Below are 22,213 nucleotides of genomic sequence, written 5' to 3'. Positions count from 1 at the left end.
CAGCAAGCCATTGTTGCACTTTAGTGTGAACAGGAGTTGCTTTCCCTCTTCCAGGGGAATTTGCGAGTTATGTCTCTTCTATAACAGTGATGGCGTTGGGGGGATATAGTAGAGGGTAAAGGTGGGATAGATGGTGATGGGAGGAGACTTGCCTTTGGGTGGTGAACACACAATACCATATATAGATGATGTACTATTGAACTATACATCTGGAACCTATATAATTTTATTAACCAATGTCACCCCAATAAATTCAATAAAAATTATATATATATATATATATATATATATATATATATATATATATATATATATAAAATTGTGAAAAGGAAGGCTTTACATCAGCCCATAGGTGAGGTGGGGATGGTTTTGGGTCGGTTCATGACACCTTTGAAATCCAATCAAATAGGTAATTGCCTCTGGTTAAGGTTTACTTCATTGTAGCTGTTTCCCAGTTGTAACCCAGTTCCATTTCATCCACAAGTAATTTTAGAGCATCTCCTGTGCACACAGAGTTAGGGATCTCTGCTGGTGGGGTCCCCTTCCTAGGCTCTAAGTCCCCACGGGGAGAGCACCTTCTCTGGCTTCTGTGGCACCCACTGCACTGTGGCCCTGAGTGGACCCGGAGTGTGGGAGGCACACAGATGTCAGCCCCCAGCCAGGGCCCTAAGGAAAGATCACACAGGTGCACCATTACGACTAAATCTTCGGGCTGCGGCGGAAGTCCCCTCTACTGGCGGGGGTGGCACCAGAGGAAGCCGACTTCCGAAGCCCCAGAGAAACAGAGCACAGAGGGGAAGCTTCTCCAGAGAGACGTCTTGAGCAGAGAGCACTTTTATTGGGATGGTTTTGTTCTAAGAAAAGGGAAAGGGACAAGGCCAAGAGACAGACTGCTAACCGATACCTGGAGGTGGCTGGACGTTTCTGCCCCAGGCTGTGCAGAGCGGGGACCCCCGCCCGCATGCCCATGCCACTCACTCCCTGAGACCGAGGTCTGCCCCGGCTTCAGTGCACCTTCTTGAACACTTGCTTGCAGACCACACCCTCCACTCTCATCTCCTGAAACAAAAACAGATGCTTGTCATTGGCCAGACGAAGGCCACACGAGGGGTCAGTACTTCAAGGGGCAGCAACTTAGGAAATACTCAGTGGCTGCTATTCTTCCCAAGAGTTGGTTTGAACTAACCAATTCCTTGGAGAGTTGGTTGAACTGGATCAGTGCAGATGCGGCTACAGTCTGTGAAGAGAGCTGGTTGGGAAACTGATGTGGCTCAGAGCTGACCAACAAGACTGACCCTCTGATGCTCCCACTGCCTCCCTAATGGGCCCAAAGACTCTCCGAACCTCAGGCCTAAACCCAGGACAGAGTCTGTGCCCAGCCTTGGAAGAAATCAGGTCCAGACACAAGACTCGACCCCTCAAAGGGCTCAATAAGTTGCCACAGACTCGGGTGGCAAACTCGCATGCTGCTTCCAAGCTCCACTGGCATGCTGGAGTTAGCTGGGGAGCTTGAAAAATGCCTGGGCCCAGGCTAGGCCAGTTCTATCAGCACCTCAGTGGGTGGGGTACCGAAATTGCTATTATTAAACACTCCCAGGTAGTACTAAACACTCCCAGGTAGTACTCCCAGGTAGTACATAGCCAAGAAAGCCATGCCCTGCCTGCAGGCAGCCCTGCTGATTGCTGCCAGGGGGAATGACAGCACAGTGTTGCCACCCCTTCCAAGGGTTTTTTGGTTTTTTTGAAGGCTAGAAATCAAAATATTCATGTGACATTTCCTGTTAAATTGTTGGCTGAAGAGGTCTGAAGCCCATTGATGGCCAAATAAAAGAGGCCCGTGGCCCCAGTCTGCACCCTCTGTCACGGAGCCACAGAACCACGGAGCGGAAAGGCCCGGGGAGATCACACAGCTCCCCTCTCTCGTGCAGCTGAGGAAGCCAGGCCCAGGGAGGAGATGCTCAAGGCCGGGCACTGCAGCCTGGCTCTCTGTAGCCTCCTAAGCCGCCTCTGAATATAATGCCCTCTTGTCTCTTCGCCCGTACACGTCCCAAAGCTCTCGCAGGCCCTGATATTTGCAGAACTACTGTGTGGTAGGAGGGCATTTTGCTGATGAGCTGAAGGAAGGAAGGTACCGACTCAAAGGCACCCAGTGAGTCAGGACTAGAACCCAGGTCACCTGGACCAGACTCCTTTCTTAGAAGGAAGATGGTTGGGGAAGTCCAAGGGCACAGAAGTGATGAGAGGTCTCCTCTCCGAGGAAACGTTTAGCCCTCCGGATGCTAAGGTCCCTTCTCTGGATTTGTGGGTGCTTTTTCCAGGCAAAGCATTGAGCAGAGGTAGCTTTGACCAGAGGTCCCAGGCTGGAGGGCAGGGTGAGTGGGGCCCACAGCTGGGCTGAGAAAGGCTTCACCTCCCCGACCTGGATTGTTGAGATCATGTCTTGCTTAGAGAATTGTCCTGGGTGCTTGCCTGCCACAGCTGGCATGGTGAAAAGAGACATTACTTGGGAGTAAATTTAGTTCTGCCACTTTCTAGCTGTGTGACTTGGAGGTGAGTCTCTATGCCCTCATCTTGCAAATAGGAACCACAGCAGGACCAGTCCCACCCTCGCCCTAGGAACCTACCAGGTGCAGCTCGTCACCCTCAATCCACTGGGTCCAGCCGCGTCCTTCCTTCTCACCCTTCTGCACACACTGGAGCTTGTCCCCATCCCAGCTCACCGTGGTCTGCCAGGCAAAAAACGAGTTTATGTCAGTCTTGAGCTAGCACCCACCCCGAGGGCTGGAGGAAGGGCAACCCCAATCGATCATTCAGTCAATTTTACAGAAAGTTTGCAGCCTAATACTCCTTGTCTATCACGTGCTCTTTAATACTCCCCGTCCATCACATGCTCTTATGAAAATATACAAATCAGCCCTAGCCAGTCTGGCTCAGTGGATAGAGCACTGGCCTGAGGACTGAGGGGTCTTGGGTTTGATTTCCAGTCAAGGGCAGGAAACTCAGTTGTAGACTTGATCCCTGGCTCCTGGTCTGGGCTCGTGCAGGAGGCAACAGATTGATGTTTCTCTCACATTGATGTTTCTCTCTCTCTGTCTCTCCCGTCTCCCTTCCACTCTCTCTAAAAACCAATGGAAAAATAACCTTGGGTAAGGATTAACAACAACAAATTAAAATTAAATTAAAATATGCAAATCAGTTTAAAAATTACATCAACCTTAACAAATTTCATTTAAAAGTGTAATTAGGAGAGAAAATGTCATTGAGGTGGGGCAGCTGAGAATGGGGCTGGAAGGGAGGAGGGGCTTCCAAGGGCTGAGTGCACACTGGGTGTGTGTGTGGGGGCGGGGGGGGCGGTGAGGGCGGCTGTCCTGCATCTTGCTGGTAAAAAGCAGACTTCACAGACTTCTCTGCCCATCCCCAGAATTCACTCATTCATTCATTTGGGACACCAATAAGACCACACCCCTGCCCTCAAAGAGCTGTTCATCTTACAGAGAACAACCCAGACACAAATGCCAGCTACAGGTAGGAGTGGCAGCTCCTGCAGGCACTCCAGTGCGTCTCAGGATCCTCCTGACTGTCTATGTGGGACATGGATTAGCATCTCCGTTTTACAGATCGGGCTAAGAGACTTGCCAAGTTCATCCAGATGGTCAGTGGTAGTGCCAGGTCAGAACACAGACCTGCGGGGCCCTGAAGTCCTCCTCCCCACCGACCTTCACAGCTTCCCTAGTGGCCCAGGGTCACCAGTTACAGACCAAGGGGGGGGAGGATCCAGATGAGAGTCAGGGAAGGTGAGGCTCTGGGAGGGGGAGGCACCAGGGCTGGGCCTTGAGCAACAGAAGAATGGAGCTGAAGCAGAGAAAGGGAGAGTGGGGAGCAGGCTGTTGAGAGACCACCATGAGACAAAGGCCCAGAGACGAGATAGCACAGACGTGCTCAGAAAGCTCTCGGGATGGTGGGGAGAAGGAGGTCCCCTTTCCTGTCGGTGCTCGCTACCCATCTGCACCCACCACCTTGAGCCCTCACATCTTCTCTGAGCACTGGGTGCCCTGCCAGGCGCTGGGTGTGCGGAAGGGAGGACAGACCGCAGGAGGCCCAGCCTGTGCCAATGGGAGACATCACGGTCTTACTGGAGCGGCAAAGGGCCCGCCCAGAAATACGGGGCTCAGAGTGTTGGAATTTAGAGGTGAGACAATCCAGGAGCTCGTGGTCTAGGCTGGGGTCTGTGTACACGTGCAGTGGGCATCTCTCCTACCTGCAGCCACCCGCCTCCCGCTGAACAGCCCTTCCACCGGGGCCTGCTTCCTCACTAAAGCAGTTAGAACTCCTCTGCCCCTGGCTCCCTGTGTGACTCTGAGCAAGTCCCTTCTCTGGGCCCCAGTGTCCCCATCTGTCATGCCAGGGGGTCAGAGGCCCCGCTTCACAGAGGTAAGGTTCTAGGGTTCTTGTGCTCCTGCCCTGGCTCAGCTGAGTCAGGACACTCAGCAACAGCCTGATAAGCATTCAGGAGAGAAGGAGAAATCTGGGAATGGGTGTGGGGTGAGCGTGGCCACTCCCTATAGGAGGACCACCTGCTCCTGGCTGGTAACCCATCTCTTTCCTGGACTTGCTGATCACTACTGCCCTCTGCTGTTGGGATGACGCCACAAGGAGACACATGCACAAGGGTGACAGGTGGAGCCAGCTGTTCCCCCACCTTTGTTTGCACAGGAATAAATCGGACCTCTGCCCCGGGAGCATGTCCCCTGGAGGTGACGGGGCACAGGAGGACTTGGGTGGGGGCAGCTCTTCCCCTGCAGAGCTCACTCGGGGCACATGGCCAGCCCCAAACCTGAGAGAAGATCCCACTTCCAAGTCAGAGCATAATGAAGTTCATGTCTGATGAGGGTTGACATGGGTCATAACCATTAATGACCTCAAGTCACAAGACAAGATGCCCATTCACTGGCCGCCTCGTCCATCCCAGGCCTGTGAAGGGGAGAGGGGACTGAGAAAGCAGGCAGCTCTGGACTTCAAGGAGCTGCTAAGAATACCTGAACAGCTACTCTTCGCGTGCTAATCCAGAGTCTACTCTGCATACTGAGGGCTCCAGACTCATCAGAGGCCAAGAGAGACTCACTGGGTCTCGGTTACGATATGCATACTTCTGCCTCTACCGGAAACGGAAGCATCAATGAGCATATTCACACCCTCTGTACTGGAAAACACAAGAAATGCTCTAAAAAGAACATAGTCATGCAAAGAATGTGTGGGATCTTGCTTCTTCAGAGATAATTACTCTAACATCTAGACTTCTGTCTAGTGTTATTTTCTATTGATACACATATACATATCTCTGTTTTTTAAAAATTAGGGCTGGCATATGAGGCAGAGCTCAGATATGAATGGGATTTGCTTGCTGAAGTTGGACAATAACTAAAGTCTTTCGTGAAGACTGATGGGTGTGCTATTTATCATGACTAAATGTTTCAGAAGCTCCTTCCCTTCCCAGAGATGTGGCTCCAACAGGAGGCCGTGCCGCCTGCTGAGCTGGGCGCCAAGGAGCACGGCTATGTCCGCTTGCTGTAAAATTGAATGAGTCTTTGTGCAGGCAGAAGATCTGTTTGGAGCCTTCCCACAGATAGCTGTGATGACTCCAAAAGCGTGACTTAGTTCTCTTGCCTCTACTCCACAGTCACTTGTGGTGGGAGGGAGTTCCTTTTAAGCTTTGTGTCCTGTGGGAATAAACTATCCATTGCCCAGAGGATCAGATTTATCCTAAGAACAGAAAAGGGGGGAGGGGGAGAGCCAGGGAGGAGATGATCACCCACAAACAATGGAGAGGAAAGAAGGCAATGTTGCAAGGGGAATGGGTAACAAACAATGGTCCCTTGTTCCCTTATGACACAAAAGAGATCTTCTGATAACCACCTTCCCGGGACCCAGGAAGAGGCCATTCTGTGGCCGCCTTTGCTAGACCCGGAGCAGTGAGGTCTGGGACAGGGGCTCAGCTTGTCCCAGATCTCATTCAGTCTAGTTTGGACCCTCACCCTGCAGAGTCCATTTAATCGGGGTCTCATGGGGGAAATTTCAGCCAAAAGTATGTTCCTGATGCTTCCCAAGTGGCAGATGCTCTGGGGCAAGCATGTCAAGCTCGCGGCCTGTGGGCCGCATGTGGCCCACAGCGAATATCTTTGCGGCCCAGCCAATATAACGTATGTAAGAAATGTTTTAATAAAAATTTTATAACTTAATTTTTACAATATCCTGTTGTACATGATTATTAATAACGAACTACAATGTTCGCTAATTGACTGATTACTATAATCGTGTTGCATTCATTTCCCTTCTGTGCCTTCTGCACAGGAGCACCGTTTCTCTCCACTAATACTAGCAGTGAATATTTTAGCAGCCGATTGCCACGTCATTAGTCTTGGACTGACTTGTTTGGTGTGCACAACAGGAAATATTTCGCTTTCGGAGAACAAGAAAAACAGGTTTATTTGCATAATGCTTATGAATTTGTGCAGTTATTCAGTGTCTGGTAAGGTAATGTTCAAGAAAAAATATTTTTATTAAAATGTTCTATTATTTGATGTTAACAATGACTCATTTATTTCAGCCCTTTGCATTCAGCATGTCTTTATCGAAATAACCCACGTTTCTATGAAAATTGAAGCTTTTGTTTTTTTGTGGCCCACGTAAACTCAAACCTTGCTTATTTGGCCTGTGTTAGCCTTTGTGTTTGACATGCTTGCTCTGGGGGCTGAGGTGAACATGGTACAAAACACAGGGATGGGCAGTGCTGCCTCCAGTCCTCAACCCCATGAGCTCTGGGGCGTCACCTTGGATATGAAGCCCAGACAAATCCAAGGACAAGGGGGGAAGTATGGCTACACTCAGCTCCCCTTTCAACAGCAATTCTCATCGCATAGTCCACCTAAAAGTCGGCCAATGGGCTGGAGCCCAGAGCAGCTGGTTGTAAAGCAAAGCCAGTCTAACTTTTCTATTAAAAATGAATAACCTCCAATGCTTTGGCCTTGTCAGCAGCTTTCCCCAAAAGACATGCACCAACAGATGAATGCAGACAGCTCTGCATCACTCTGACAAGGGACTGTCACCTTAAAAGCCACTGCCTAGCTCCCCTGACCACTTAGAAAGCCCCGCTGGCACAGCTGCACGGGGACAGTGACAGAAAACCTGACTCCTGCAGGCGGCCCGAGGAAGGATGTCCCTGGGAAGTCTCGAGCCTCCTGGCCCTGTGCTAGTGACCTGTACTAGCAGTGACAGGCCATTCCCATTAAATGGATTCATCTTTGGTAGTGACCTGGCCTGAACCACAACTAGTGGGATTCAAGTTGGCTGCCAAGAATTTGTGACATTTGTTACAGTTGCCACATGTCCAAACTCCCACTCCGGTGAGCAGGGCAGGGGGACGATCAATCACTCATCCCTTCACTCTCACCTGCCCAGCTCTAGGAGGCCCCCTGCTTATGGACCTCCCAGAGGCTGGGAGTGGATCTTGTTTTCTGTGGTTGTAGAGCCAGAGCTTCACAGGGCAGGTCTTGTCCACGCTGATTCTGCCTGCAGAGGCCAGAGCCAGGACTGACACAGGCCTGACTCCAAACCTGTGCTCTTTAAATTTGGGGAATGAATTGAAAAACCCAGACAGTGTACAGTAATTCACATGTGGTGTGAATTACTACACGAGGCCAATTGGCCCTTCCTCCTGGGGTTCGAGCTTCCAGTGTGCTCTACCCTTTGAGGGTTCCTGGGACAATGAGGACGTTCTCAGCCTCTGGAGCTTGTGGGAAGATCAAGGAGGGTCACATAGAACCCTGTGCGGGGAGGGTTCCATAGTGCTTCACTTGACCTTTAAAGCTGATAAAAACGCAGCTTAGTTAAGTCACCAGCCCAAGCCACCTAGGGGTTAGGAGTCAAGCCATCACTTAAACCCACTTCTCTCTGGCTGAGGAGTGCACTCGCTGCCGTGAGGCCAGGCTGCTGCTGAGTGGCTGGGCTGGCTCCACTTCCTCTGATCCATTCCTAGGGGGCTGGCAATTATCTAAAATCAGCACATGCGAAGGGAAAGCCAATTCACTCTAAAAGCAGATTAAAACTAAATTAATAAAGCCTTAAAATGTGAACAAGTAATTAGGGACATAAACGCTGTTAAAAGCAACTACTACAAACCAATGAAGCCACAAAAAGGCCTTTGTGGGCATGAAGAATGCAATTCCAATACCACAAAGAAGCTTATAGCAAATGATAACTAATTCTTAGGACAAACACAATGATAAAATGTTAAGACTCTGTTGTCTCCCCTCAAAAAAATAAAAACCAAACAACAACAACAAAAACACCAAAAAATGTTAAGACTCTTCTTGACATGTTATTTTTCAAACCTCCTTAAACATGTAAGAAAGTACCCAGAATCAATTTTAAACAAAAAACTGTCCGAGATCCCGAGGCCCCAGGAGGCCATGGTTCTGGGTGGGGAGGAGGGCAATGGGGCTGGAGATGGTCGCAGAGCTCCTGTAGAACTGCACGCAGTCCTAGGGGACCAGCACTGAGGGTGGCCCTGAGGCTGGGCTCAGCCTGCAGGAAAGGCAGACGTGTACACGGTCTGGGATGCTGGGAAGGCTTCCTGGTGGAAGGGGATCACTGTCACCATCATCATCCTAACAACACACACTGAACACTCACTACGTCCTGGACAGGACATTAAACAGAACATGGGTCGCAGCAAGTTGATTCCTTAAACCACCTGGAGCAGTTATGCTTCTCCCCATTTTACAGATGTGGAGACTGAGGCTTCCAGGTCATGCACCCAGGAAGTGGGCAGATGAGATTGCCCTCTAGTAGCACTCTTGGCTACTGTGCTCTGCCGTGCCCTGATCTGACCCTTGAATGAGCAGTAGGCTTTCGCAGCGCGGTTCTGTGCAAGGAAACAACAGTCAGCCATTGCGGGTTCCACGCCTGCACACCAGCGTCAGGTGCAGGACACAGAGGCAGGTCACACACTACTGGAAAAGAAGACAAGCAGACAGAGGATTCCAGCAGAACGGGAAGTGCTGGTTAAAGGCAGGTGCCGGCATGTAGCTATGCAAGGGGGAAGCCTCCTCATCAGCCTCTGACCTGGGAACAGAGGTCCAGCAGGGAAGGGTTCCTGGAAGAGGTAATATTGGGGGTCATGCTGGAATTGACACCAAAAACTTCATAAAGTCTGGGTTATAAAGTAAAAATTGAAAAAGAAGCCCAAGAGACTCCCAGAGAGAGGGCACAGCCTGGACAGATGCAGGCTGTGCAGGGGCGACATGAGGGGCATTGCCTTGCTGGACTCTCCTGGCATAACCCTCCCCATGGAGCCTGAGCCTGCACTCACTCCCACCCCTGAATTTACTGGGGAGACCACTCACAGCCTCTCTTCTTCCTCAACCTCACATCTCTGTGGCTCCACCAGCCAAGCCTGGTGCAATGGAGAATCCAGATGTTTGCTTCTCAGGCAGGCAGAGCCGGCTCTGCTACTCAGCCAGTGCAAGGATTATCGGGTCCATCCGAAGTGGGAGGGGCATAAGGGGACGCAATCCTGCCAAAAAGGCTCAGAGGGGCTCTGAAAAGCAGAGTCCGCCTCTATTTTTTTTTAATCTTTCAAGGAAGACAGAAACAAACAGCTCCCAGAAGATAAGAGATGCTGGCTCGGTAATCGGGGAAGAGGGAGCAGGTCAGGGGTCTGGATCCTTTCAGTCCCAGAAGGATGTCAGCGCCCACCTTAGAATCTCTGGCAGAGAAAAGGCGCATCACCATTGCTGAATGAATAGGAATACTCTAGTTATTTTTCAGGCCATGAACACCCATTTTTAAAAGGCAAGATAGCCCAGGCAATGTGGCTGTTCATTCTTCCTTAGGTCAGCCTTATAAAATGGGGTTAGCCCCTGGTGTGACAGGGCCCCGACTTTCTCAGGCCCGGAGCACTTGGTCATCATGCAGGGCCACACAGCCAGCGAGAGCATCAGCCATGGTGTAACCCCCTTCTGCCCAACTCTGAACATGCGCTGCCCCTGTACCCACAGGACTATCGTGCTGCCATGGATGCTGTCACCGGGAAATAGCACCTACTGCAGGCTGTGGGCCTGGGTTCTCCTGCCGGAGCTGGGCACTCAGGAGTGACCCAAAGAGAGCCTTGGGCAGGACAGAGGCAGGCCTGAGCTCCAACCCATGCCCACCTCCTTCTAGCGGGGTGACCTCGAGCCACTTACTCCACATTGGAGCCTCCATTTTTTCATCTGCAAAATGGGTTTGCCATGGAACGGAGCCAAAGGAGGAAGTGAAACATGGGGCTGCAAGGACCAATTTCAGTGCTGGGCACATACAATACTTGGTAAGCAGTGGTTCCCCTCTGCCCTTGCCCAGCCTGTGTCTATGGGCCTACCTCCGCTCATGGGACCCTGTTAGCTTTTCTCTGGACGGCCAGGTGTCCCTTCACACGTTACAGGCCCCAGAATTTGTCTTTTGATGGACATGGTTTACAAGGTGCGAGAATTAATAATTCATATCACTAGGGCAGTTGCGAGCAGGCTTTCCTGCATCTACTCCTCCCCAGGGAGTAGGTATCTCTCACTGTATAATTATCCCCACTTCACGGACAAGTAAAGGCACAGAGAGGCGAAGTAACTTGCTTAAGGGCAGTAGGTTTTAAGTGGCAGAGATGAGATTCCCAAGATGACAGTCTGGCTCCAGAGCTAAACTGGTTACAAATCAGCCAGACTGTCTCAGAGGGAGCTGGGCGGTGGACAAGCAAGAGCTTGAAGGAGGGCCAGGAGCAGTTGCCCTCAGCCCTTGAAGCTGGGTTGTTGGCCTGCAAAGTGGCCTCCACCATCGGGGATGGCAAACCCGACGTCGCTCCTCTGCACCCGACGAGTCCACTCCCTGACACGGCCGCTTTGCGGAGGGACACTGCATTTCAGATTGCAGGAGCTTCACAGAGGGATTAATCCAGAGCTTTGACCCCCTTAGCATAACAACGATGTCATCTCTCTCTAGTGACAATCTAGAACAGGGGTGGGCAAACTTTCTGACTCGAGGGCCACACTGGGTTCTTAAACTGGACCGGAGGGCCGGAACAAAAGCACGGATGGAGTGTTTGTGTGAACTAATATAAATTCAAAGTAAACATCATTACATAAAAGGGTACGGTCTTTTTTTTTTTTAGTTTTATTCATTTCAAACGGGCCAGATCCGGCCTGCGGGCCATAGTTTGCCCACGGCTGATCTAGAATCAGACCAGCAGGAGCCAAGCCCTGCTCTGCCAGCTACCTGATCTCAGACAAGACACCTGTTCTGCCTTTCATTGTCTTCATTGATAATACAGGAAGAATGCTGGCATTTTCATCAGGGAATTGTGAGGATTAAAGAATGATTGCGTGGAAAGTGCTTAGAATTCCTAGCACGTGGGAAATATGGACATGCTTTAGCTATTATTAAATGGCAAGTGGGTCTTGCAGTGATAGGATTGATGGCGACCATTTATATTCTTTGAGGGCCTGCTATCTGTACTTAACACTCATTTGACAAACACATTGGAGCCCCTTGTGCTAGGCACTGGGGATACAAAGGAGTAGGCCCCACTGTCTGGAATTTCAGATGCATTAAGAGGTGTCACAGGTTCCTGGGGAGCAGCACCTGCAGAGAGAAGCAGGGAGGAGAAGGCAAGAATGAGGATGGGGAGTCAGGACAAGACTGATGGAGCAATTAAACCTGGGCTGGTCTTGACCAATGAGAACTTATCTTCCTGGAGGAGGAGGTGGGGGCCTTATCCCAGGGAAGTGAGCAGAGAAATGCAAAAAGGGGATGGCAAGTGAAGGCACCTGCAAAGGGTGAGGGGGGAAAAGTATATGGTGTGAGGTAGGGAATGGGGCTAAAGGGCAGGTGTGGCCTGGCTTTGCCTGTCAGCCCTGGGGAGCCTCTGGCGGTGTTGAGCTTCGAGTAGCATGATCAGATTCCCTTTTTAGAATGGGAAGGTTGGGCTGCAGTGTTGAAGGCAGAGGGAGGGGGACCAATGCAGTCATTAAATAAAACAATCTACGGAACACAGCCTGGCACACAGTAAGCACAAGAGATGCTGCTATCATTACTACAGGTAAGAGGTGGGCAGAACTGTGGGGATGGGGAATGGGGAAAGAGACGCTAAGCTGCAGAATGTGTGGAACTTGTTGACTGATTGCCCATAAACGCTTTTCATTTATCTTCACGGGGATCATTTACATGGCTACGCGGTGCTCTATGGAATTAATACGCCAGTCACTCCAACCACCGTGGTCACCTGGCAACTAGGAACACCGGCAGGAGGCAGCCTGTTCTGTAAACCACACAAAGCAGGAGTCCCCGAGATCTGAAGGCGAGTCACCAGCAGTGTGATGGGGGCAGGCCCCTCAGGTCTGTCTGTGAAATGGGAGAGCAGCGTCCCCTCCAGGATGGCTGGAGGCAGGGCCTGCCACAGAGTAATAGCCCTCACGTGGGGTGGGTCGTTGAGGATTATTACCACACAGCTACAGATACCTTCCTACCAACAGTTTGTTTTTTTCTTTTGAATGATTTTCCTGAACTATAATCCCATAAGGAGGATCTCTAAGGTGACTCTTCTGACTCATTGCACACATTGTAAGATGGGGTTTCTCCCCTCATTTTCTGAGGGTGGAGCCAGTCTGTTGCAAGGCTGACAAAGGTGGGTGCTGCAGCCTGGGCTCCCCTGCACCCTTACCTCCTGCCTTCAGGCCCATCTTCTTTATACAGTTCTTCCCCAGAGTGCTCCCATCTGACCTAGGATCCTTAGCCAGGAAAGAAGGGGGAAGGCAGGCAGGCAGGAGAGCATTGACACCCAGGTATTAGAGCAGCGGTTCTCAACCTGTGGGTCGTGACCCCTTTGGGGGTCAAACGACCCTTTCACAGGGGTCGCCTAAGACCATCGGAAAACATATATAATTACATATTGTTTTTGTGGTTAATCACTATGCTTTAATTATGTTCAATTTGTGAAAATGAAAAATACATCCTGCATATCAGATATTTACATTACGATTCATAACAGTAGCAAAATTACAGTTATGAAGTAGCAACGAAAATAATTTTATGATTGGGGGTCACCACAACATGAGGAACTGTATTAAAGGGTCACGGCATTAGGAAGGTTGAGAACCACTGTATTAGAGGCAGCTAGCTAGCACTCTGAGGTATTTACATATTAAAGGAACACAGAAAGAAGTCTTTGGATAGTTAACCAAAATTAATGTGCTCTGATGGAGGCATTTCAGGCAGCAGGACAGGGACCTGGGGTTCCCCTTTGGAGGACAAGGGTGTGTGTGTGTGTGTGTGTGTGTGTATGCGCGCGAGCTCTAGCACAACTCAATTTATATAACAGAGACAGCAACAAAAATATCAAAAATGCTTCTCAGGGAGGAAGTTATTGTGAACCAGGCATGGTCCTTGCTCTCTGAGATTCCCATCAGCTCCAAGTCAAATATGAATAAATCCCAATCACATGTGAAATGTCTGCAATAGGACCCGGGCTGGAGGGGTTGGTTTCGAGAGACTTCCATTGGGGACATGGGGCCCTAATGGCAGTGATCGAGTTACAGACTCTGGATGCCTGCAGGGGAGAGTGGAGGGGTTTTCTGCCCCACCCACCTCTCTGCTTCCACGCCCTGTGGAGCCAGGGCTCTGGGTTGACTGTGAGGGGCTGGACATCCTCAGAGACTGGGATGGTAAACCTTCAGTCTAGGGCATCAGAGGGCTCTGGCCCTTGGTTGCACACAGCATTGTGGCTTCACAAGGCACAGTGCCCTGAACTATCTCTATGGTCCTCAGAAAGTGCCTTGTAAGCAGCAGTCATGATGCCCATTTTGCAGATGTGAAAACAGAGGCATTGTGTGAATCCTTTAAGGTCACTCTTCTCCACATCGTCACGCCTTGTCAATACTGACTACCTCCAGGTTGTGATGGGGCTCACAGTAAGTGCCAGCCCTCAGCAGAGCTCCATGGGAGGCTTTGTAACAGAGACTATCTAATCAGAATCCCTCCTCGGCCACCGGCTGGTTCTTAACCTCTGTCAGCCTCAGATTCTCCTCTGTAAAGTGGGTATAATGACACTTTCAGAATAGCAGTTGTGAGAACCAAAAGAGGAAAATTGCTAAAATCATTTGGTACGGGCATGGCACTTAGTAAGAACTGAGTACATGCTATTTTCCTTTGTTGCAGCCTAACAAAAATCAAAACCTAACAAACCAGTGGGATTTTTGAAAGCTACTTTGTGAATTTTATTTGGGTTGCTTTAATTCTCCCTTTAGTAATCCTCACAAGCATGCTGCTGACACGATTTCAAAGGTTGGAGAACTTCAGCTAAGAATGAAAGAAACTCCGTGTTCCCACTCGGGAAAGGCACCAGCCGAATGCTGGGGGCCTGATCTGGGCAGAGGAGGCTCCCACGGGCTGCCAAACCCGACGGCATTCTCAGCTCTGCAGCCCAGGGAGTTACTTCTGCCATTGGCATTGTGTTTTTAAAAAATAAGAACCAAAAAAATCTCTTTAATCATTAAAGCAGTGGTTCTCAACCTTCCTAATGCCGCGACCCTTTAATACAGTTCCTCATGTTGTGGTGAGCCCCAACCATAAAATTATTTTCGTTGCTACTTCATAACTGTAATGTTGCTACTGTTATGAATCGTAATGTAAATATCTGATATGCAGGATATATTTTCATTGTTACAAATTGAACATAATTAAAGCATAGTGATTAATCACAAAAACAATATGTAATTATATATGTTTTCCGATGGTCTTAGGCGACCCCTGTGAAAGGGTCGTTTGACCCCCAAAGGGGTCACGACCCACAGATTGAGAACTGCTGCTTTAATGAGTCAAGAAGAGGATCAGAAAGCTGGCAACAGTTTATACCCAAGTGTTAACAGCAGTTTGGTGGATTTCATGTATACCACATACAAGTAGATGGACAGATGAATGGGTGATGGACAGATGGAAGCAAGAAAGTCAGGGAGGGAATGGAAGGAAACATAGATGGTTAAAAGGGACAGAATTCAGAAAATCTATAAGTGCTGATATAGAAAGATGCCTAAGAAATATCATTGAGTGAAAAACCAATGTACAGCACTGGCCAGTAGCTCAGTTGGCTAAAGTAGCGGTCACCAACCGGTGGTCCGTGAGATCTGAAAGGTTGGCGACCACTGGGCTAGAGCATTCTCTTGATACAACCAAGGTTGTCAGTTCAATCCCTGGTTAGCGCATATACAAGAATCAAGCAATGAGCACATAAATAAGTGGAACAACAAATCGATGTTTCTCTCTCTTTCACCAATTAAAAAAACACCACCGATATTTGAAGTGGGCCTTTCTTCCTTCCTTTTTGGCTTTAGAGATATTGACTAATTAACTGATTAATAGATGGAGGAAGATTTCCAGACAGATCCACCAGAAACAGTAACAGGAATAACCTCTGGGAGTGGGAATCGGGCCAAGAGAGGGAAGGGGTCCTTTCCATTTCAGTCGACTAACTCTCTACTCTGCTATTTGAATTTTTTCCCTTTTACAATCAAAACAAAGGACTGCACAGGAGGGCGGAGGCTGGAAGTGGAAGGCAGGCTCTGTGGAAGGGGTCATCCTGAGTTCAGAGCTGAAAATGAAGGCGAGGCCTCAGCTAAAGGAAGAGGCGCCAGGCTCCTGCGTGAACAAAGCCACCCCCTCCAGGGAAAACCTGACCCGGTGTCGCTGGTGGGATGACAAATGGCCCTTCTGCCACCACCACGCAGAGCAGGCTGGCTGTGGTTCCTGGGAATCAGCTGCTCGTGCTAGGGGGAGCTGGGAACAAAGAACCCCGTCATTCCTCATTCCCAGGGATCCCCTGGCCCCAGAGTGGGGGACACAATTTGAAGTTGAGGAGCACCTTCCTTTTTCAAGGTCCCCCACCCTGCCACAGCCTACAACTGCTCCATTCAATAAATGATAATGGTTCAATAAATGGTAATGGTTTCAAACTGGGCTGGAGATGTCATCTAGATGGATAAAGGCGTGCAGGAGGCAGGGGAGAAAACCTGGGTCTCGTCTATACATTTCCACCAAAATGACAGCCTCTGCTGCTTGTGGGGCGTGTCAGAGCTGAACAGAACAGACTGAAAACGTTGTGAGTGACTCTGGCTACACGGATCTGAATCCCTGCATGCCTCAGCCTGGGCAGAGAGCGTGAGCCATGTCTGTGATTCTGGGCATGGATGGCAATATCTACAGGGGTCAGGTGATGGACGAAACCGGCCAGCGGCACATGGCTCTCTACACCTGGTTTAGAGAGGCGCAGGCACAGAGATGTTTTTTTACTCCAAAGCAGTGGATCAAAAGCTTTAGTTGCATCAGAACCACCTGGTGGGCACCATGAAACCCGGATTGCAGTTTCTGATTCACAGGCCAGGGGCGTGGCCGGAGAACCTGTTTCTAACATTCTTGAGGTGCTGCTGCTGCTGCTGGCTTGCCCTTAGGGAGCCATTGCTTAGCGAGCTGCTCAGGAACCCAAGGCACAGCGATGAGGATGGGCCAGCTGATCCTTGAGTTCAGGGAACAGGGTGGGGTGAGCGGACTTCGTAAACTGGAGACTGTTCCATCTAAGGGGGCAGCTGTGACAGTGTCTCAGGGAGCCACATGGCACAGACATAATCAGGCACCCAGTGTTTTTAGCATCGTGATTTTTTTTTTTGGTAAGAACAGCTAGAAATATGGATTTTTTTCTATGAAATATTACAATCTTTGGCAATAATTGGCAACTGGCTTTGAAATTTTTCAAACATTGCACAGGCCAAACAAAACATATCTGCAGGCCAGATTTCACCCTCTGGCTAGGAAACTTATCTTGTTCCCATGGAAGAGATGCAGGGTCAGAGATCTCTGAGCCAGGGAACCTCTGAGAGGAATGTCAGCCTGACCTCTCCCAGCAGGCTGGCCACGCCTCTCCCAGCAGGCTGGCCACGCCTCTCCAGCAGGCTGGCCACGCCTCTCCCAGCAGGCTGGCCACGCCTCTTCCAGCAGGCTAGCCACGCCTCTCCCAGCAGGCTGACCACGCCTCTTCCAGCAGGCTGGCCACGCCTCTCCCAGCAGGCTGACCACTCCTCTCCCAGCAGGCTGGCCACACCTCTTCCAGCAGGCTAGCCGCGCCTCTTCCAGCAGGCTGGCCACGCCTCTCCCAGCAGGCTGACCACTCCTCTCCCAGCAGGCTGGCCACACCTCTTCCAGCAGGCTAGCCGCGCCTCTCCCAGCAGGCTGGCCACGCCTCTCCAGCAGGCTGACCACGCCTCTCCCAGCAGGCTGACCACGCCTCTTCCAGCAGGCTGGCCACGCCTCTTCCAGCAGGCTGACCACGCCTCTTCCAGCAGGCTGACCACTCTCTCCCAGCAAAGCGCTCCCTGAGGCTGTGGGCTCCTTAAGTCCTCATCACTCTCCTCTCCTTTGGCCACATTTTGCACGCCAGCCACACTGAAGTCTTCCAGACTGCACCTCTCTCACCTGAAGCCTCCTCCCAACCAGGCCTTTTCTGACCTCTGGGCCTTTGTGCATATGGTTCCCTCTGCCTGGAATGCTTTATCCTTTCTCCAAGTCAGCCCTAATTCTTACTTGTCCTTCAAGGCCTCACTCAGTTGTGACCTCCTCCAGGGAGCCTTCCATGACCACTGCCCCCCAAACCCCAGTTCTATGCTCCTCAGCCCACTGTGCTTCCATCACAACACTGGGCTGCAACGGCCTGAAGATGCATCTGTCTCCTCCACCGGCCTGGGGGCTCCAGGGGGCCGTGCTACCTCCGTGACCCCACACTGAGTCCAGGGCCTGGTGTGGGGTAAGTCCGAAATAGCACCCACCAAGTGCTGCTCTCTTGGCCTTGGCCTTCCTCTCATCCTCTTCCTGTTTGCCTGGCGACTTCCTGTCTATCCTTCAAGCCACAGCTTAGACTCCACTTCCTTGGGAACTTCTCCTGACCCCCCAGAGCCAGGCGGAGGTACTTCTCTGCCTCTCCTCCCTCCATGGCACACATCACAGTATGACTGGCTGCTGTGGCCTGTCTCCCCCACTACCCCGAACTCCGTGAGGGCAGGACTCTCATATGATTCATCTCAGTAACAAAGGGCTGCAAAGACAGAGCCAGCACCTCGAAATACTTGTAGGACCGAGAGAGCAATGAACACACCTGAATGAATGATCCCAGGTGAGAAATGACACCTTTGTAATGTGCTGGGAAGAACATGTTAGAATGAAGCCACCTGATGCTGAGAACAAACTGGCTTCCTCCCAGCTGCTGGACTGGCTGGTGGGTGCAGAGCGTGTGGAGCAGAAGGGGCCACCACCTTGCTCAGGCCCCTGAGGGCCCAGAGACCACCGCCAGCATGGCATCTTGGCATGCAGCTCCCCTCCATTCACAAGCCTCAGGCTGGCAGTTCCTGTAATTCTGTCCTAACCCTCCCACAGCACGCTCTTCACTATGGCCCGCCATCCAGCTGGGCAGTCAGGAGAGAAAGGCGAGATGGGGGCCAAGGGCAGGCCTGGGCAGAGGGGCCTTTCCTCCCCAAAGGGCAACAGCAAAGTAAAGAGTGGCCATCTAGTGAGTCCTGGGACAGCAGAAGGGACCATGAATCTTGCCCGACGTCATCCGGTTTGCCCAGCCGCTGGGCTCCCTGATCTGCTCACCTACCACTGTCCTACTGCTGGGTTAAGAAAAGAAGGTGGCCATGTGTCCCTCCCTTGTGTCCAAAACCCTCCCTTCCTCCTCTTCTTTTATAATCAAGTGCAGAAGTGCCCCTCTCCAGAACTCCTCTGGATCCCTCCTCTGCGTGCTTCCCTCTGTCACCACTGATCTCACAGTGTATGGACTGTGTGTCTCCGCCACAAAGACTATGAGTTCCCGCACATCAGGGATTGTGCGTGCTGGGCTGTGTCCCGGCCCCTGGAGCAGTGACTACTAGCACATCAGGAAAGCGGCGGGTACAGTGCAATGGTTAAGGGCAGGCACTCTGGTGCTGACAGACCAAATTCAAATCCTCCCTCTGCCATTTACTTTGCTTCCCAGAGACCACACAGCAAGCCCTGCCTCGGTCTTCTTATCTGTAGAATGTTGTGAAGACCGAATTAAAATAAAATGTGAACAGTACCAGGTACATAGTAAGCCCTTGAGTATTAGCTAGTATTCCTGGGTGATCAATGAATGCTTTCCGCATTAATGGAGGGAATAAAAGAGCAAAGATAATTAGCCAGGTTCAAGCCAACACATTCCAGAGGTTGTGGGTGACCCAAAATAAACAGATGTTTTTTGTGCTCTGTGAGTTCCCCAGGAGTGAGCTGGGGACGACTATTCTTACAGTGCAATTCCATGCAGCGGGCCAGGGGGCAGATCATGGGCAGAGGTCTGAAAGGCAGGGCAGGGCCCCCACCTCACCATGGCAGACCTTTCCCACAGAGCCTCTGGGCAGATGAGAGGCCTTGGGTCTTTACAGACACAATAGTGTTTTCTCCCACTACCGGCCTCTCCAAGGACACACCAGAGCGGCCACCCCCTCTTCCGCTATCATGCCGAACAGCAGGCTCACACTCACTCCTGACTGCCTTCAGATGAATCAACAACAGAGGATGAGTCCTCCAGGCCTGGGGCTCCTCAGTCCGACACCAGCACTCCTCAACTCCTGTCCTAAGGAGCCTCAGCGTCTGGTTTCTGCGCAGGCTGCCAGCAGAGAGGAACCTAGCCGAGAGCCGGAGCGTGGGCTTCAAAGTCCAAGACCTAGGGCTCAGATCCCGTCTCTCGCCAGGCCCTTCTCCTGGGGAGCCTGCTATTGCATAATATGGGGGACTAACCCCTCCCTCCCTGGGCTGTGCGCAGTGCAGGGCAAACAGCAGACCCCCGTAATAACGGAAGGGGGCGGGGAGGACAAGAGGGAGGGCCTCATCGATAAGCAGAAACCAGCTCTGGACCCAAGACTGTGAAAGGGAGACCCGAGTACCCTGACCTCCCAGTGACCAGAGAATGTTGATGGAGGCCTGGGGCTGCCCTTCCGGAGTTTGCTGTGGCAGCACTAATTGGGGTCTCCCGGTCACCAGCTTCCCACCCTTGGGGGCGGGTCTCCACCTCCCCCCCCCATTGCTGCAGCCTCTGGCTGGAGCTGCAGAGGAGCTGACCTTTCCAGTAGGTGTTGGCTGCAAGGTTCAAAGGAAGCTCTGCAGTGCAGAGCAGAAGACAGGTGGGGACCGGGATGGACGGTCAGGAGCCAAATCCCAGTTTGGGGACAGAAAGGGGCAGGTCAGAAGGCTTCTGGCAGGGATCACAGTGGCCCCTGCTTCCTAGAGTGGCTTCATGCTCGGTCATATGGGAAGTTTACACTTCAAGAGGGTTTCCTGTGTTTCTTCTTTATTTCCTCCCTTCCTGCTCTCTCTCCTTCCTCCACCACCCAGAGTGCAGCCAGAGAACAGTCGACAGACATGCCTGGAATTCCAGCCCATCCCTCCCTCACCGTGCTGCTCCAGGCATGTTACTTCATCTCTTTGAGACAGTTTTCTCATCTGTTAAATGGGTGTACTCATACCTCCCTCAAAGGTTGTTGGGAGGGCTAGGCGGAGTCAAGTGTATAAAGCACATGTCAGGACACAGAAGAAACTAAAGCAGCCGAAATTTTTAGAACTATAACCATCCGGTTTGCACGGAGGAGGATGCTGGATGAGGGGTGCTGCCTACTTGGGGCACCAGGCCAAGGGCCCTTGCTATCCTCTCAAATGAATGAGCCCAGCCCTTGGTCAGCCCCGCCCCTGGGCAGGAGATCCTCACCATGCACTTGCGGTCATCTATGCCCGTCAGATCCTCCTCAAACTCCTTCCCAACCTGGAAGTCCATGATGTAGTTTCTAAAAGTGCTCAGCGTGCGGATGATCATATGGTCGCCGTCCTGCACGATCTCTTTGTCTGGCTTCAGCAAGTTGGCGATTTTGCGCAAGGCCACATTGACATCTGCAGGGGGCCGGGCAGAGAAGGGCAGAGAGTGGGCCGGAAAACTCAGAGAACTGCTCCTAAGGGAGAGGGGCCCGGGAGCCCGCTCCCGGGAGAACAGCTGGGGTTCGCTCTCGCTTGCACGCTGTGCGCAGCCAATTTGCGCCTTTTTCTTTATTTTGTTCTTTGCAACAAAGTTTTCCGCCCTTATGCTACCCCTTAAAAAACAACTAGGAAAACAAGCCCAGCGTTCCTAGTAAAATCATCCACGACTAGAGCCAACTTTTAGAGCCAACTCTCAGATATTTACCACTAATGAACCCTGACCGCCCCCACCCTCCAGTTCAAGCCTGCTGGCCACCCCGGGCCCGGCGGCCGCCCTTTCTCGCAGGCTCCGGGGAGGAGCGCCTCCGAGGGGCTCGCGGGCGCCCCGGGCCAGGCTCGGCGAGCAGTGGCTTACCGAGCGCGCGCAGGTACTCCTCGAAATTCTCGTTGGCCAGCATCTTCCAGTACCCGGTGAAGTCGACGGGCATTTCGGGAGGCGATTGGGGCCGGACGGCCACGGAGCGGGCGGGGGCGGCTCTTGGCTCTGCCGGGGCAGCGGCTACCGAAGCGACCCGGCCGGTGGGCAGCCCGGAAATGTGCGCCCTCAAGTGGGGCGGTGACAGCTGGATTCCAAGCTCGCACAAAGCCCGCGGGAGGATCCATTGTAGCCGTCGCTCCTCCTTCCTGAGCGGGGGCGGGGGCGGGGGCGGGATGTTGGAGGGCTAGGTTTGTCCCTGGCCCGCGGCCACCTTCCATCAGACCTTCAGTTCGCTCATCTATGAGGGAAGAAATGGGGGCGCGGGCGGGGGGCATGTTGCTTCATTGGCCCCAACTCTTCGGTTCCTGCAGGATTCCTTCAAAATCCTTGAACGTCTCGCATTCGGCGGCCATTGACGGTTGGGAAACAGTCTCTCCGGGCTGCTGGAGCCATTAAGGAAAGAGGCCACTTTATAGGCCTTTGTCTAAAGCGCTGCGCTGGTGGCCAGGCCGGTGGGCGCCCAGTCAGGGTCAGGGAAAGCTGGGCAGTTCTACTCTGAGAGAGAAAAGTGGGCCACTCTCCACATTCCTTCCCGGCCGCCCCTCCCCCCCCCCCCCAATAAAAACAAGGTTGGTGTTGTTTGAAGTGTAGCTAAAAAGGCCCTCTGGGAGGTTCCCATGCACAAGTTTGAGATCCACT

General features: G+C 51.8%; 1 protein-coding gene across 1 annotated transcript; it reads right to left on the bottom strand.

Annotated features, from left to right (window-relative positions):
* Nucleotides 1–818: 818 nt before the first annotated feature.
* RBP1 (retinol binding protein 1) lies at nt 819–21,714 on the bottom strand. Its single transcript, XM_059663797.1, is given in 5 exon segments — nt 819–1,059; nt 2,625–2,726; nt 20,834–21,012; nt 21,452–21,554; nt 21,556–21,714. Coding segments are annotated over 5 exon segments (582 nt in total). The 5' UTR covers nt 21,700–21,714; the 3' UTR covers nt 819–1,005.
* Between the last annotated feature and the right edge of the window lie 499 nt (nt 21,715–22,213).

The sequence above is a fragment of the Myotis daubentonii genome, chromosome 14 (genome assembly GCF_963259705.1).
Source record: "Myotis daubentonii chromosome 14, mMyoDau2.1, whole genome shotgun sequence".
Classification (NCBI taxonomy): Eukaryota; Metazoa; Chordata; class Mammalia; order Chiroptera; family Vespertilionidae; genus Myotis; species Myotis daubentonii.
This window is presented reverse-complemented; position numbering and strand designations above follow the sequence as displayed.